Genomic DNA, 13,658 nt, shown 5'->3' on the forward strand with positions numbered 1-13,658 from the left:
TGAAATGACCAAATCATCATCATCATCTTTTTGGGCAGCATTCCACCTAAGGTGACTTACTTCCACCCTGGCCACCTCAGAACCCACGAAATCAATGTGGGAACCCAGACTCGTCAAGCATTTAGAGATATCCAAGGGACAGTTTGCAAGGTAACCCCCTTCTTTTGATAACAGTCTTCAAGGTTTTCCAAACCACCTCAAGAACCTGTGCCACCAGGCTCAAAATCAGCGTCGGTCTTACTGGACAAAGATAACTCTTGATCTCTCAGTCTGCCTCGCCATTACCCTTGTGTTTTATTTGTCTACCTGCACTGCACTTTCTCTGCAACTGTAACATTATGCATTCTATGTTTTGTTTTCATTTTGTACTACCTAGATATACTTATGTATGGAATGATCTGTCTCCATGGCAATGTAAACAAAAGCTTTTCACATTTTTTTGTACATGTGGCAAAACAAATCAATTACCAACTACTGCTTTTCCTCTTTGAGCAGTCATCGGCAATAAGTTATCTGGAGCCACGGAGCCATTGTGTCTCGTCAAGGAAGCTTTGTCCACATCCTTGAATATTTTTCTTCACCTGCTTGGTCATCTCCCATAGAGAAATTCACAGTCTTTTCCAGGGACTGGTGTTGGACATGTGAACAATGTGACCAATCCAGTACAGCTGAATGATAGTAACTTGGACCTCAATGGTGAGTATGACAACCTAACATGACATTTGAAGAAAGTAGACAGGACTTCATTCTAAAATCTTTTGGTAGAGATAGCACCCTTAACATGTAGCATTCCCTCAGTGAGGTATTAGTTTTTATTTTGTTTATCAATTTTCTGAACTGGAACTTGAACTTGAAATCTTTCTGTCATGACCCAGTGTGCTATCCACTGAACATTATTTGCAAAGAAACAGTTCCAGTTAATAATGATACTCCTGGTTTCTACAACAGCTTTTAATTTCTTGGTGCATCAGCTTCATTCTTGGTATTCCCAGAAGTTTGTTCTTTCTCTGTCAGGGAGAAATGAGGATGGGAGCAGAACATAGACAAGAGGTAGTCAAAGGTTCAATCCATTATGGATTGACATAAAGACACAGTTAACTTCAAAGTTGAAAGTAAATTTATAAGGAACCATATACAACCCTGTGCAAAAGGTAACAAACTGCAAATACAAAAGAAAAAATAAATCAGCAAGAAATACTGAGGACATGAGATGAAGAGTCTTTCAAAGTGAGAGCATAGCCTGGATGGTGGGAGCCTCTAATGTTATATAAAGAATAAAAGAGAGGCAAGAGTAGTTACTGGACCTCTGGAAAATGATGCTGGAGTGGAAATAATGGGAGAACGAGTTTACAGTGGATGGACTGAATAAGTATTTTGCACCCGTCTTCACTGTGGAAGATGCTAGCAGTCTGCTCGAAGTTCAAGACTGTTGGAAGCAGAAGTGAGTGCAGTTGCTATTACTAGGAGAACTTGCTTGGGAAGCTGAAGGTAGATAAGTCACCTGGGTTATACCCCAGGTTTCTTAGAGACAGCTGATGAGAATGTGGACGCATTGGTAATCATCTTTCAAAAATCACTAGATCAGCGTTTGGGAAGATGATGGAGCCAATTGTTAAGGATGAGATCTCAGGGTACTTGGAGGGGCATGATAAAATAAGCCAAAGTCAGCATGATTTCATGAAGTGACAATCTTGCCTGGCAAATATGTTGGAATTCTTTAAAGAAATAACAAGCAGGATAGACAGGAGAATCAATGGATGTTGTGTACTCAGTTTTCAGAAGGCCTTTGGCAAGGTTAGCTGGTCAGTAGTATAGTGGCATCCATACCAGACTTCGAGGGGAGTGATCCTGGGTTTGAATCTAGGCGGCTCCTTGCAAGCTTTCCATCCGTGCTTGGTTGAGCGTTGAGCTAGAAACTCAGCCTTGTAAAATAACAAATTGCTACAGAAACTGTAATGCTGCCACCCGATACACCATAAGGCATGGAAAGGAACAACTTTGACAAGATGCCACACAAGGCTACTTAGCAAGATAAGAACCCATGATATTACAGGAAAGATACTAGCGTGGTTAGGACATTGTATTAATGGCAAGGAGTAGGAATAAACGATGGCTGCCAGTGACTAGCAGTGTTCCACAGCAGTTTTGTGTTGGAACTGCTTTTTACATTGTATGTCAATGATTTGGATGATGGAATTGATGGCTTGGTAGCCAAATTTGTGGACAATATGAAGATAGGTGACGGGGCAGGTAGTGGTGAGGAAGCAAGGAGCCTGCAGAAGGACTGAGATTAGAATGGGCAAATGGAATATAGTGTCAGGAAGTGTATGGTCATGCACTTTGGTAGAAGAAATAAGAGTAGATTATTTTCGAAGTGGAGAGAAAATTCAAAAATCTGAGGTGTAAAGGGACTTGGGAATCCTTGAGTAGGATTCCCTAAAGGTTAATTTGCAGGTTGAGTTGGTGGTGAGGAAGGCAGGTGTAATGTTAGCCTTTGTTTCAAGAGGAGTAGAATATAAAAGCAGGGATGTAATGTGAGCAGTTTTGGGCACCTTATGATACGCTGATGTTGGAGCATGTTCAGAGGTTCACAAGAACAACTGCAAGAATGAAAGGGTTAACTTACAAGGACCAAATGATGGCTCTGGGCCTAAACTTACTGGATTCAGAAGAATGAAGGGTGATCTCATTAAAACCTATTGAATGTTGAAAGGCCTCAATAGAACAGATGTGGAGAGAATGTTTCCGATGGTGGAGGAGTGTAGGACCAGAGGACACAGCCTCAGAATGGGAGGGGGGGGGGGCGGTGTCCATTTAGAATGGAAATGAGGAGAATCTCTTCAGTCCGAGTGATGAATCTGTGGAATTTGTTGCCATAGGTGGTTCTGGAGGCTAAGTCATCAGGTATATTTAAGACAGGAGTTGATAGGTTCTTGATTAGTCAAGGCACGAAAGGTTACAGGGAGAAGGCAGGAGATTGGGGCTGAGAGGGAAATGAATCATTCATGTTGAACTGGCAGAGCAAACTTGATGAGCCAAATGGCCTAATTCTGCTCCATATCTTATGGAACCATTAGGTAACAGATGCAACTAGAACCAGATTTTTGTGGGGGGGGGGGGTGAAATTAGCCAGTGAATGGAAAAATAAAGCAAGAGGGAGGGGATCAGAAGGGAAGTTGGATGGGAAGGGGTGAAGGAATGAGGATTATATGGGTAAAAACATTGAGGGGCTACTTGTGTTAAGTGGAAAATTCAGTGTTCGTTGAATATCCAAAATACCTCATTTATTGGGATCAAGTTTCTGACTATCCAGGCAGAATTGGAAGTGGTGTTCCTCTAGTTATACTGAGCCTTACCCTGGCAGTGGTAAATGATGTACATGTTGGTATGGGAAGGGGAATTGAGATGGCATTTCAGTCAGAGTGCAGATGATCTGCAAATTGGGTCTCCTACTCAACACTTGATCTCAATAAAGTGGAGGAGACTGTATCAGAGCATAAAATACAGGTAAGATTGGATAAGCTGCACATGAATACTTGCCTCACCTGAAAAGGCTGGCGATCCCTGGATGGTGCTAAGTAAGGTGGTACAAGAACAAGTATTGCACCTCCTGTGTTCAGGAGATTGGCAAGTACGATGTTATGGGAATAACAGAGACATGGCTTCAAGTGGACAGGGCCTGGGAAATGAATATTCAAGGATATACATCTTATCAAAAGGACAGACTGACTGGCAGAGGGGGTGGGGTGGCTCTGTTGGTGAGGATTGATATTCAGTCCCTTGCGAGGGGGGGGACTGAATCAGGGGATGTAGAGTATGGATAGAACTGAGAAATTCTAGGGGTAGAAAGACCCTAATGGGAGTTATCTACAGGCCCCCAAACAGCAGTCTGGATGTAGGGTGTAAGTTGAATGAAGAGTTAAAATTGGCATGTCGCAAAGGTAATGATACAGTTGTCATGGGGGATTTCAACATGCAGGTAGACTGGGAGAACCAGAATGGTACTGGACCCCAAGAAAGGGAGTTTGTGGAGTGCCTCCGAGATGGATTCTTAGAACAGATTGTACTGGAGCCTACCAGGCAGAAGGCAATTCTAGATTGTGTTGTGCAATGAACCGGATTTGATCAGGGACCTGGAGGTAAAGGAACCATTAGGAGATAGTGACCATAATATATGTTTTAACCTACAATTTGAGAAGGAGAAGGGAAAATCAGATGTGTCAGTATTACAGTTGAACAAAGGGAACTATGGAGCTATGAGGAAGGAGCTGGCCAAAGTTCAATGGAACAATACCCTAGCAGGGAAGACAGTGGAACAACAATGGCAGGTATTTCTGGAAATAATGCAGAAGGTGCAGGATCAGTTCATTCGAAAGAGGAAGAAAGATCCTAAGGGGAGTAAAGGGCGGCCGTGGCTGACGAGGGAAGTAAAGGGCAATATAAAAATAAAAGAGAAGTATAACATAGCAAAGATGAGTGGGAAACCAGAGATTTGGGAAGCTTTTAAAGAGCAACAGAAGTTAACAAAAAAGGCAATACGCCAAGAAAAAATGAAGTACGAAGGTAAACTAGCCAAGAATATAAAGGAGGATAGTAAAAGCTTCTTTAGGTATGTGAATAGCAAAAAAATAGTTAAGACCAAAATTGGACCATTGAAGACAGAAACAGGTGAATTTATTATGGGGAACAAGGAAATGGCAGATGAGTTGAACAAGTGCTTTAGATCTGTCTTCACTAGGGAAGACACAATCTCCCAAATGTAATATTGGTCAAAGGAACTAGGGTAAAGGATGAACTGAAGGAAATATATATTAGGCAAGAAATGGTGTTGGATAGACTGTTGAGTCTGAAGGCTGATAAGTCCCCGGGACCTGATGGTCTGCATCCCAGGGTACTTAAAGAGGTGGCTCTAGAAATCGTGGACGCATTGGTAATCATTTTCCAATGTTCAGTAGATTCAGGAACAGTTCCTGCTGACTGGAGGGAGGGTGGCTAATGTTGTCCCACTTTTCAAGAAAGGAGTGAGAGAGAAAACATAATTATAGACCGGTTAGCCTGACGTCAGTGGTGGGAAAGATGCTGGAGTCAATTATAAGAGGAAATTACGACACATTTGGATAGCAGTAGAAGGATCAGTCCAAGTCAGCATGGATTTATGAAGGGAAAATCATGCTTGACTAATCTTCTGGAGTTTTTTGAGGATGTAACAATGAAAATGGACAAGGGAGAGCCGGTGGATGTAGTGTACCTGGACTTCCAGAAAGCTTTTGATAAAGTCCCACATAGGAGATTAGTGGGCAAAATTAGGGCACATGGTATTGGAGGCAGAGTACTGACATCGATTGAAAATTGGCTGGCTGACAGGAAACAAAGAGTAGCGATTAACGGGTCCCTTTCAGAATGGCAGGCTGTGACCAGTGGGGTACCGCAAGGTTTGGTGCTGGGACTGCAACTGTTTACGATATACATTAATGATTTAGATGAAGGGAATAAAAGTAACATTAGCAAATTTGCTGATGACACAAAGCTGGGTGGCAGTGTGAAATGTCAGGAAGATGTTATGAAAATGCAGGGTGACTTGGCAAATGTATGGCAGATGCAGTTTAATGTGGATAAATGTGAGGTTATCCACTTTGGTAGCAAGAACAGGAAGGCAGATTACCATCTAAATGGAGTCAAGTTAGGAAAAGGGGAAGCACGACGAGATCTAGGTGTTCTTGTACGTCAGTCAATGAAAGCAAGCATGCAGGTACAGCAGGCAGTGAAGAAAGCTAATGGCATGCTGGCCTTTATAACAAGAGGAATTGAGTAGAGTAAAGAGGTCCTTCTGCAGCTGTACAGGGCCCTGGTGAGACCCCACCTGGAGTATTGTGTGCAGTTTTGGTCTCCAAATTTGAGAAAGGACATTCTTGCTTTTGAGGGAGTGCAGCGTAGGTTCAGAAGGTTAATTCCCGGAATGGCGGGACTGTCATATGTTGAAAGATTGGAGCAACTGGGCTTGTATACACTGGAATTTAGAAGGATGAAAGGGAATCTGATTGAGACATACAAGATTATTAAGGGATTGGACATGCTGGAGGCAGGAAGCATGTTCCCACTGATGGGTGAGTCCAGAACTAGAGGCCACAGTTTAAGAATAAGGGGTAGGCCATTTAGAACTGAGATGCGGAAAAACTTTTTCACCTAGAGAGTGGTGGATATGTGGAATGCTCTGCCCCAGAAGGCAGTGGAGGCCAAGTCTCTGGATGCATTCAAGAGAGGTAGATAGAGCTCTTATAGATAGCAGGGTCAAGGGATATGGGGAGAGGGCAGGAACAGGGTACTAATTGTGTATGATCAGCCATGATCACAGTGAATGGTGATGCTGGCTAGAAGGGCCAAATGGCCTACTCCTGCACCTACTGTCTGTTGTTCACAAGGGACAAGGAGGGATAAATGTTCTCAATACCTTCTCTGGGGTTATCACATCCTTCCACTGATAATGTTGACTAGAATTGCACACTGTACTTTCACTGTGGCCTGAATATTGTTTTATACATAATTTAACCTCTTGAGTTCCTGCTCCTTGCCTCACCCAGTGTGGGCAAGTACTCGTAATTAGACGTCCTGCCACCTTCTGGGATTTGTCCGCATGCACTCTAAGATCTCTTCTTTTTTTTGTATCCTACCATTAATGTATTCACTTATCATATTTGTTCTCCCCAAATCCAATATACCACATTTATTGAGATTGAAATTCATTAGTTACAATTGCAAGAAAAAAATTTGTGAACCCTTGGCAATTACCTGGTTTTCTGCATTAATTACTCAAAATGTGGTCTGATCATTTAAGTCACAATAATAAACAAACACAATCTACCTAAATTAATAATACACAAACAATTGTACTCTTCATGTATTTACTGAACACAGTTTAATCATTCACAGTCCAGACTAGTATGTGATGCCTTGTATTTAATAACTGGTAGAACCTCCTTCAGCACCGCCACCAAACATTTCCTGTAGCTGCTGATCAAATGCACAACGGCAAAGAAGAATTTTAGACTATTCCCTCCATGCAAAACTGTTTCAATTAATCAATATTTCTGGGATACCTTGCATGAATAGCCCTCTTCAGGTTATGTCACAACATCTCAATTGGATTAAGGTCTGCACTCTGACTTGTCCATTCCAAATCACAAATTTTATTTCTAAACTATTATTGTTGTTGATTTACTCGTGTTTGTTGTTGCATCATCCAACTTCTACTAAGCTGAACATTGAAAATCTATTTTGAACCAGTATTAATAGAAAGCAGTGACAGACTGCTACCCTGACATTCTTCTGTAAAATGTCTCGATACAAATTTGAATCAATTGTTCCCTCAACAATTGCAAACTGTCCAAGCCCCGAGGTCCCAAACCTTGATGCCCCTTCCACCATGCTTCATGGTTAGGGTAAGGTTTTGGTACTGGTGTGCAGTGGTCTTTTCCCTCCAAAGCACTGTTCATTTCTGCCAAAAAGTTTAACTTTTTTCTCAGCTACCCATAGAACATTGTGATTTTTGCAGGACACACACTCCTAAGTAATGAAGCAACAGTATTGAATTTCCTCCATTTGTAAACAATTTCTCTTACTGTGGACTGATGAACATTTGGGTATTCAGAAATGCTTTTGTAGCCTTTTCCAGCTTCATGTACCTCTACATTTCTTCTTCTAAGGTCCTCTGAAAGTTGTTTTGATCAATGGATAGTGCACATAAACAGAACTTTCTTGAGAAGAACAGGCTGTCAGTAACATGACTCCTCAAACCTTGTCCCAACAATCAGCAGCCATGGGCTCCTCTAGGTAGCTGCCTAGCACTCTGAAAATTAAAATAAATGATGCCCACAAAGCAGGAGAAGGCTATAAGAAGATAGCAAAGCATTTTCAGGTAGCTGTTTCTTCAGTTTGTAATGTAATGTAATTAAGAAATAGCAGTTAACAGGAACAGTGGAGGTCAAGTTGAGGTCTGGAAGGCCAAGAAAACTTTCCGAGAGAGCTGCTCGTAGGATTGCTAGAAAAGCAAATCAAAACCCCCGCTTGACTGCAAAAGACATTCAGGAAGATTTAGCAGACTCTGGAGTGGTGGTGCACTGACCTACTGTGCAGCGACACCTGCACAAATATCACCTTCATGGAAGAGTCATCAGAAGAAAACCTTTCCTGCATCCTCACCACAAAATTCTTTGTCACAAGTTTGCAAAGGAACATCTAAACAACTGCATTTTGGAAACAAGTCCTGTGGACTGATGAAGTTAAAATAGAACTTTTTGGCCAGAATGAGCAGAGGTATGTTTGGAGGAAAAAAGGGTGCAGAATTTAATGAAAAGAACACCTCTCCAACTGTTCACAGGGGTGGATCGATCATGCTTTGGGCTTGTGTTGCAGCCAGTGGCACGGGGAACATTTCACTGGTAGAGGGAAGAGTGAATTTAATTAAATACCAGCAAATTCTGGAAGCAAACATCACAACACCTGTAAAAAAGCTGAAGATAAAATGAGGATGGCTTCTACAACAGGATAATGATCCTAAATACACCTCAAAATCCACAATGGACTACCTCAAGAGGCACAAGCCATGGTTTTGCCATGGCCCTCACAGTCCCCCAAACTAAACATCAAAAATCTGTAGATAGACCTCAAAAGAGCAGTGCATGCAAAACGACCCAAGAATCTCACAGAACTAGAAGCCTTTTGCAAGGAAGAATGGGTGAAAATCCCCCAAACAAGAATTGGAAGACTCTTAGCTGGCTACAGAAAGCGTTTACAAGCTGTGACACTTGCCAAAGGGTGTGTTACTATGTACTGATCATGCAGGGTGCCCAAACTTTTGCTTCAGACCCTTTTCCTTTTATGTTATTTTGAAACTGTAAAAGATGGAAATAAAAAAGTAAGCTTGCTTAAAATATTAAAGAAGTGTGTCATTTTATGCCTTTGGGAATCAGTCATCTTTACTCACTTAGCTATTCACAGTAACAGAAATTTTGACCAGGGGTGCCCAAACTTTTGCATTCCACTGTATACTTATTTTAAAAACAAGGGGATAGCTGCTAAGCTTCCTCAGAACAGCTACAAAGATATAGAGGTAGCAAGACACACCTGGGCACCTCATTTAGACAAGGAAAATACTAAACTGCCTTCAAGGATTACAATGCTTATTACTCATAACACCTTCATAGGAGAAATCCAAAACAAAAGGGGCAAGTTTCAAGCTATTTCCGTATTTGATGCAGATAGGAATAAGTTTCCTGAGGGTCAGAAATATTTAGAATCTTTACTGCAAAGAGTTATGGAGATTGAAGCATTACATAGCTACTTGAACCTGGATGACTAATTTGAAAGCATAAGTTCATTCTCAGAGGGTTACAGAAAAACAGACATGACATTGAAACAAGAGGTTCAGATGAGATGAGGCACATTCAAGGGGCCAATTGGCCACCTCTTGCTTCTTAGTTCTAGCTCCATTGCACAACAGCCCACTAATTGATGTAGCCTTTATCAACCATTAAGATTGGAATATGTGGCTATTTTGAATGAAATGGGAGTCCATGTCTAAAATGCACAATTTATGTTTTGTATTGTATCAAAATAAATTAGTGTAAAATCTTAACCAATCCTAGAAAGAAAATTTCACATTAAACACTTCTACTAATCTTTATTAAGTGTTGCTTTGTTACAGAGCACACCAAGATATTTATGACTGTACAGTATTTCATCTAGTTTGAACAAAAAATTACCATTTTACAATTTATAACACTGAACTCTTAACCTCAAATATTTTCAAATATGCAGTAACATGACATCTTTAAATCAATGCCATTCATTCATTTGGTCTTTAACATTCAGACCCAAAACTCTGATTCTCAACTGTCAACGTGCACTAAACTGAGAAACATACATTTGCTAACCACCTTCCTTCTACAAGAAAATACTTTGCCATGTATTTAACATGAAACCAGCTGCACAGGATTTTAAAAGTAGCCAGAAGATTTGAAGAATTCCATGTCTGAAGAGTGTCACAATTAACTTCTAATTTTTGGTATTCTCCTACAAATGTATTTTACAATGCTGAAATGGAACAAATAAGACCTTCCAGAAGCAAGAAAGATCTTCCAAATGTCTTTAATAGACAATTAATACTAAAATGCACACCATCATTTTTAAGCTAAGCCATAATATGGGTTTGCTGGTTATCAATTCGTACTGGACATTTCAAAATAGTCCCCCACCCAGAAAAACAATTGCAATTTAATATTCCATATATCAAGATGGTTTCGCTGTGGTATTAAGTGAGACATGGCTTTGGAATGAATCACCATTCAAGTCTTAAGAATATTTCTATCAAAAAGTGTCCCATCTAAAACAACAATTTTTGCAATTGGGGCAATTTTAAAGTACAGTAACCTTGGGCCACACAGACCTTGTGAACTGTTAAATACAAAACGCAATATTATGAGACAAGGGCACAAGTGGATGGAAGAATGCCATTATTTGCAACGAGTAAAAAAAAGGAGAGTTGGACTTAATACTGCATTAACGAGGTTCTTGAACATCAGATGCCTCTTCTGTGATGGGCTCTGTGGCACTTGCATTTGCTGCAGAGTTTAGAATGTTCCCAAAGTCACCACCACCTTCCTTGTTGCCTGCAACCTTAGACTAAACAAAAAAATCCAAATTAATATGTTCATCCAAAATATTTAAGTACGATACAAAATGATACTGCTAAAATTCCTTGAAACAAGCTGAAAAGTCAATTGACTGATCCTCCAGCTAATTTTAAAAGCTAAGTATGCATGTAATGCAGCAGAAATATGACTTTCTGAAAAATGAATTCCATAAATAATTTTCCCCTACAAGGAATCATCATAGTTTCTTTCTACTATAAACACCAAGTTACAAATTTCTAGTTAATGAATCTTTACATTTCCAATCAAGTAATAATGCTGCAGAACCACTTTGATTGTGAAACGATTGACTTGGTTGTAAAGCAGGACTACCAAATGCTTTTTAGAAAACATGGATCATGCCCCTTTAGATTAGTAAAAAAAAAATCAAAACAGGTACTGCATTACTTTACACATTCAGGCAAAATTGCTACTATACCACTAAAATTATGAAGCTGTTCCATGTCAATGAAACATCTCCCTTTTATCAATAATAGGAACATACAAGCTTTAGAAAGCGATGTTCAAACTCCTCAAATGTTCATGTATTCATTCTCTAGTTTAGAAGGGGAAATGCAAGACAGGCACTTCCAAATTATACTCTCTTACATTATTAGTTTAATAGTAGCTTCCTTCAACAATCTATTTCTTTTAAAGTTAAGGTACTTTATTGCAACTTTCCACTTACCTTTAAGTTTTCGACTCTATCTTCAAATGATTTGAAAGTCGGTGAATTTCTGCAAGGGAAAAGAAAGAACGCATTTAAACAAACTGAATTGGAGAAACAACTACTATTTACTGTCTTGATTAAGCTCCCCCTCCCCCACTCATTCCCTCTTCTCCCCTCATCAGGCAGAAGATAGAAAAGTCTGCAAGCATGTACCAGCAGGTTTAAGGATAACTTCTATACCGCTCTTAATAAGACTTTGATAGTCTTATTACAGGACAGTTGTTAAGACGTTCCCCCATACAATAAGATGAACTCTTGGCCTCAGTTATCCTCATTATTGGGCGCTGCTCTGTATTCCGTTATTGTGGTGATATAATTAAATGCATGTATGGATAGCATGCAGTTTTCCCACAGTACTTTAGTACATGTGACCATAATAAACTGATTTACCAATTTCTCACCATGGTACAGCTAAAGCATTTTTAAACTTTAACAGAATGATATTCAGGTATTCACATTTTTCCCACAAGCATTTCAAAACTTCTCAGAAGAGTAATTAAATTAAATTAAATAAGTGAGCTTTTTGCATTATAGGTATAGAAAACCATAATACAAATACATGATCAATGCAGTTGCATGCACAAAATGTCCTAGCAGGTGCATCACTTACATTGAAAATCTATTTTGAACCAGTATTAATGGAAAGCACACAAAGTTCTTCCATTGGATTTGCCACATCATATACTATTCCATCCTGGAAAATGGGTTATATTGCTTATGTTTAACAATGCAGCAACATAAACTGCTAAAGATACCCAAAGGTTGGGCTTAGTTCTCTTCTTCAGTTGTACAAGACAGCTGGAGTTGTGTGCAAAGGTATCATTTAAATAACTATTCGTATAAAAACTCATTCCCTTTAAAACCATGTCATCTATATTCTTTTCTTCCACAACAAAGACTGAAGATTTCATATCAAGCAATGAATGTTAAACTTTACAAACACAACTAAGAACACTCAACAATGTCTGCTATCTAAAACATGCAAGACAAATTCACATTCAGTGACTAAAAAATTTTATTTTACGAGAACTGAAAATACAGTACCTCATAGCAGGCATGCTAATTGAGTGTCGTAGGGAGTGAATGCTAACCGGTCAGCATTAAGAAAACAGCAGAAAGTTAGTTTAAACTATTTACTATTCCATGTAGCACTAACATGGGTTGACAGGAAGGAATTACGTTCTTGATACACCTTAGTTTTACATTTGATAATTGTTCATTTGATGTTCAGCAAATACCCCATGTTAAAAAATATCCAGTCATGCATATCTATCACTATATTGTTTCAAAATGCAAACACATTTACTTTGTATTTCAATATTCAAAGATTATTCTTTCTTACCTAAAAGAATGTGAAATAGCATGTAATCTGTAGGATGCCATTGTGAGACGGAGGGCATTAATAAGAAAATTGAACATAAAACAGATCACCACCACTGTAAGCTTCAGTACTTTTAAAGATTTCAAACCTCTAACCTTAACATTAGCAAGAGCCTAGTGTAATGTAATATTTTTCAGAAGTAATTTATGGGATTTATCTGCAAACCATCATCGGCTCTTAACAGACATTAATCATAAGGATGTAGATATATATTTATATAAATTTTTACATGAATTTGAAAACTACATTAGTCATCAGAATGAAATAGAAGAAACCTGCCTTTTTACCTCTCGCCCCTAAAAACAGATCAGCAGTAAAGGTAACCAAGGAGAAAAATAGCCTATAAACTTAGCAAGCCCAGAAACTTTGTTACAACTTTCCAAATTTAAAGTGGTGGCATACTTTAATTCAGAAATCAAAAACAATTAACTATTCATTAAATTACATCAAGATTCGGCTGTCATAGAAACTGAAGGCACAGATGTTAGGGTCCATAACTTGCAAAAAGGGCAAGTACATGTCATCAAAGTGACAAACCTGAAAGAACATTGCAAAGAAAAAAAATACATCTGATATTGATTTTCATATCATATAACCATAACAGCACGGAAACAGGCCATCTCGGCCCTCCTAGTCCGTGCCGAACTCTTAATCTCACCTAGTCCCACCTACCCGCACTCAGCCCATAACCCTCCACTCCTTTCCTGTCTATATACCTATCCAATTTTACCTTAAATGACACAACTGAACTGGCCTCTACTACTTCTACAGGAAGCTCATTCCACACAGCTATCACTCTCTGAGTAAAGATATATCAGATATAGGCATTCACAGCTACACCAAACTCTGATCTTAGAATTAG

General features: G+C 39.4%; 1 protein-coding gene across 4 annotated transcripts in view; it reads right to left on the reverse strand.

The window, feature by feature from the left end:
- tpd52 (tumor protein D52) overlaps positions 1 to 13,658 on the reverse strand; it is a 207,150-nt gene that overhangs the window by 120,917 nt on the left and 72,575 nt on the right. For 2 of the 4 annotated variants that reach the window (XM_059983514.1, XM_059983513.1), the window contains exons 5-6: positions 11,374 to 11,422; positions 9,662 to 10,677 (exon numbers count right to left, since the gene is read on the reverse strand). In XM_059983514.1, coding sequence (XP_059839497.1) covers positions 10,555 to 10,677; positions 11,374 to 11,422 — 172 coding nt within the window. In that variant the 3' untranslated portion in view covers positions 9,662 to 10,554. Of the gene's footprint in view, positions 1 to 9,661; positions 10,678 to 11,373; positions 11,423 to 13,658 lie in introns of those variants that run through there. The other 2 variants (XR_009514592.1, XM_059983515.1) reach the window with 2 other exon arrangements.

The sequence above is a fragment of the Hypanus sabinus genome, chromosome 1 (genome assembly GCF_030144855.1).
Source record: "Hypanus sabinus isolate sHypSab1 chromosome 1, sHypSab1.hap1, whole genome shotgun sequence".
In the NCBI taxonomy this organism is placed as follows: domain Eukaryota; kingdom Metazoa; phylum Chordata; class Chondrichthyes; order Myliobatiformes; family Dasyatidae; genus Hypanus; species Hypanus sabinus.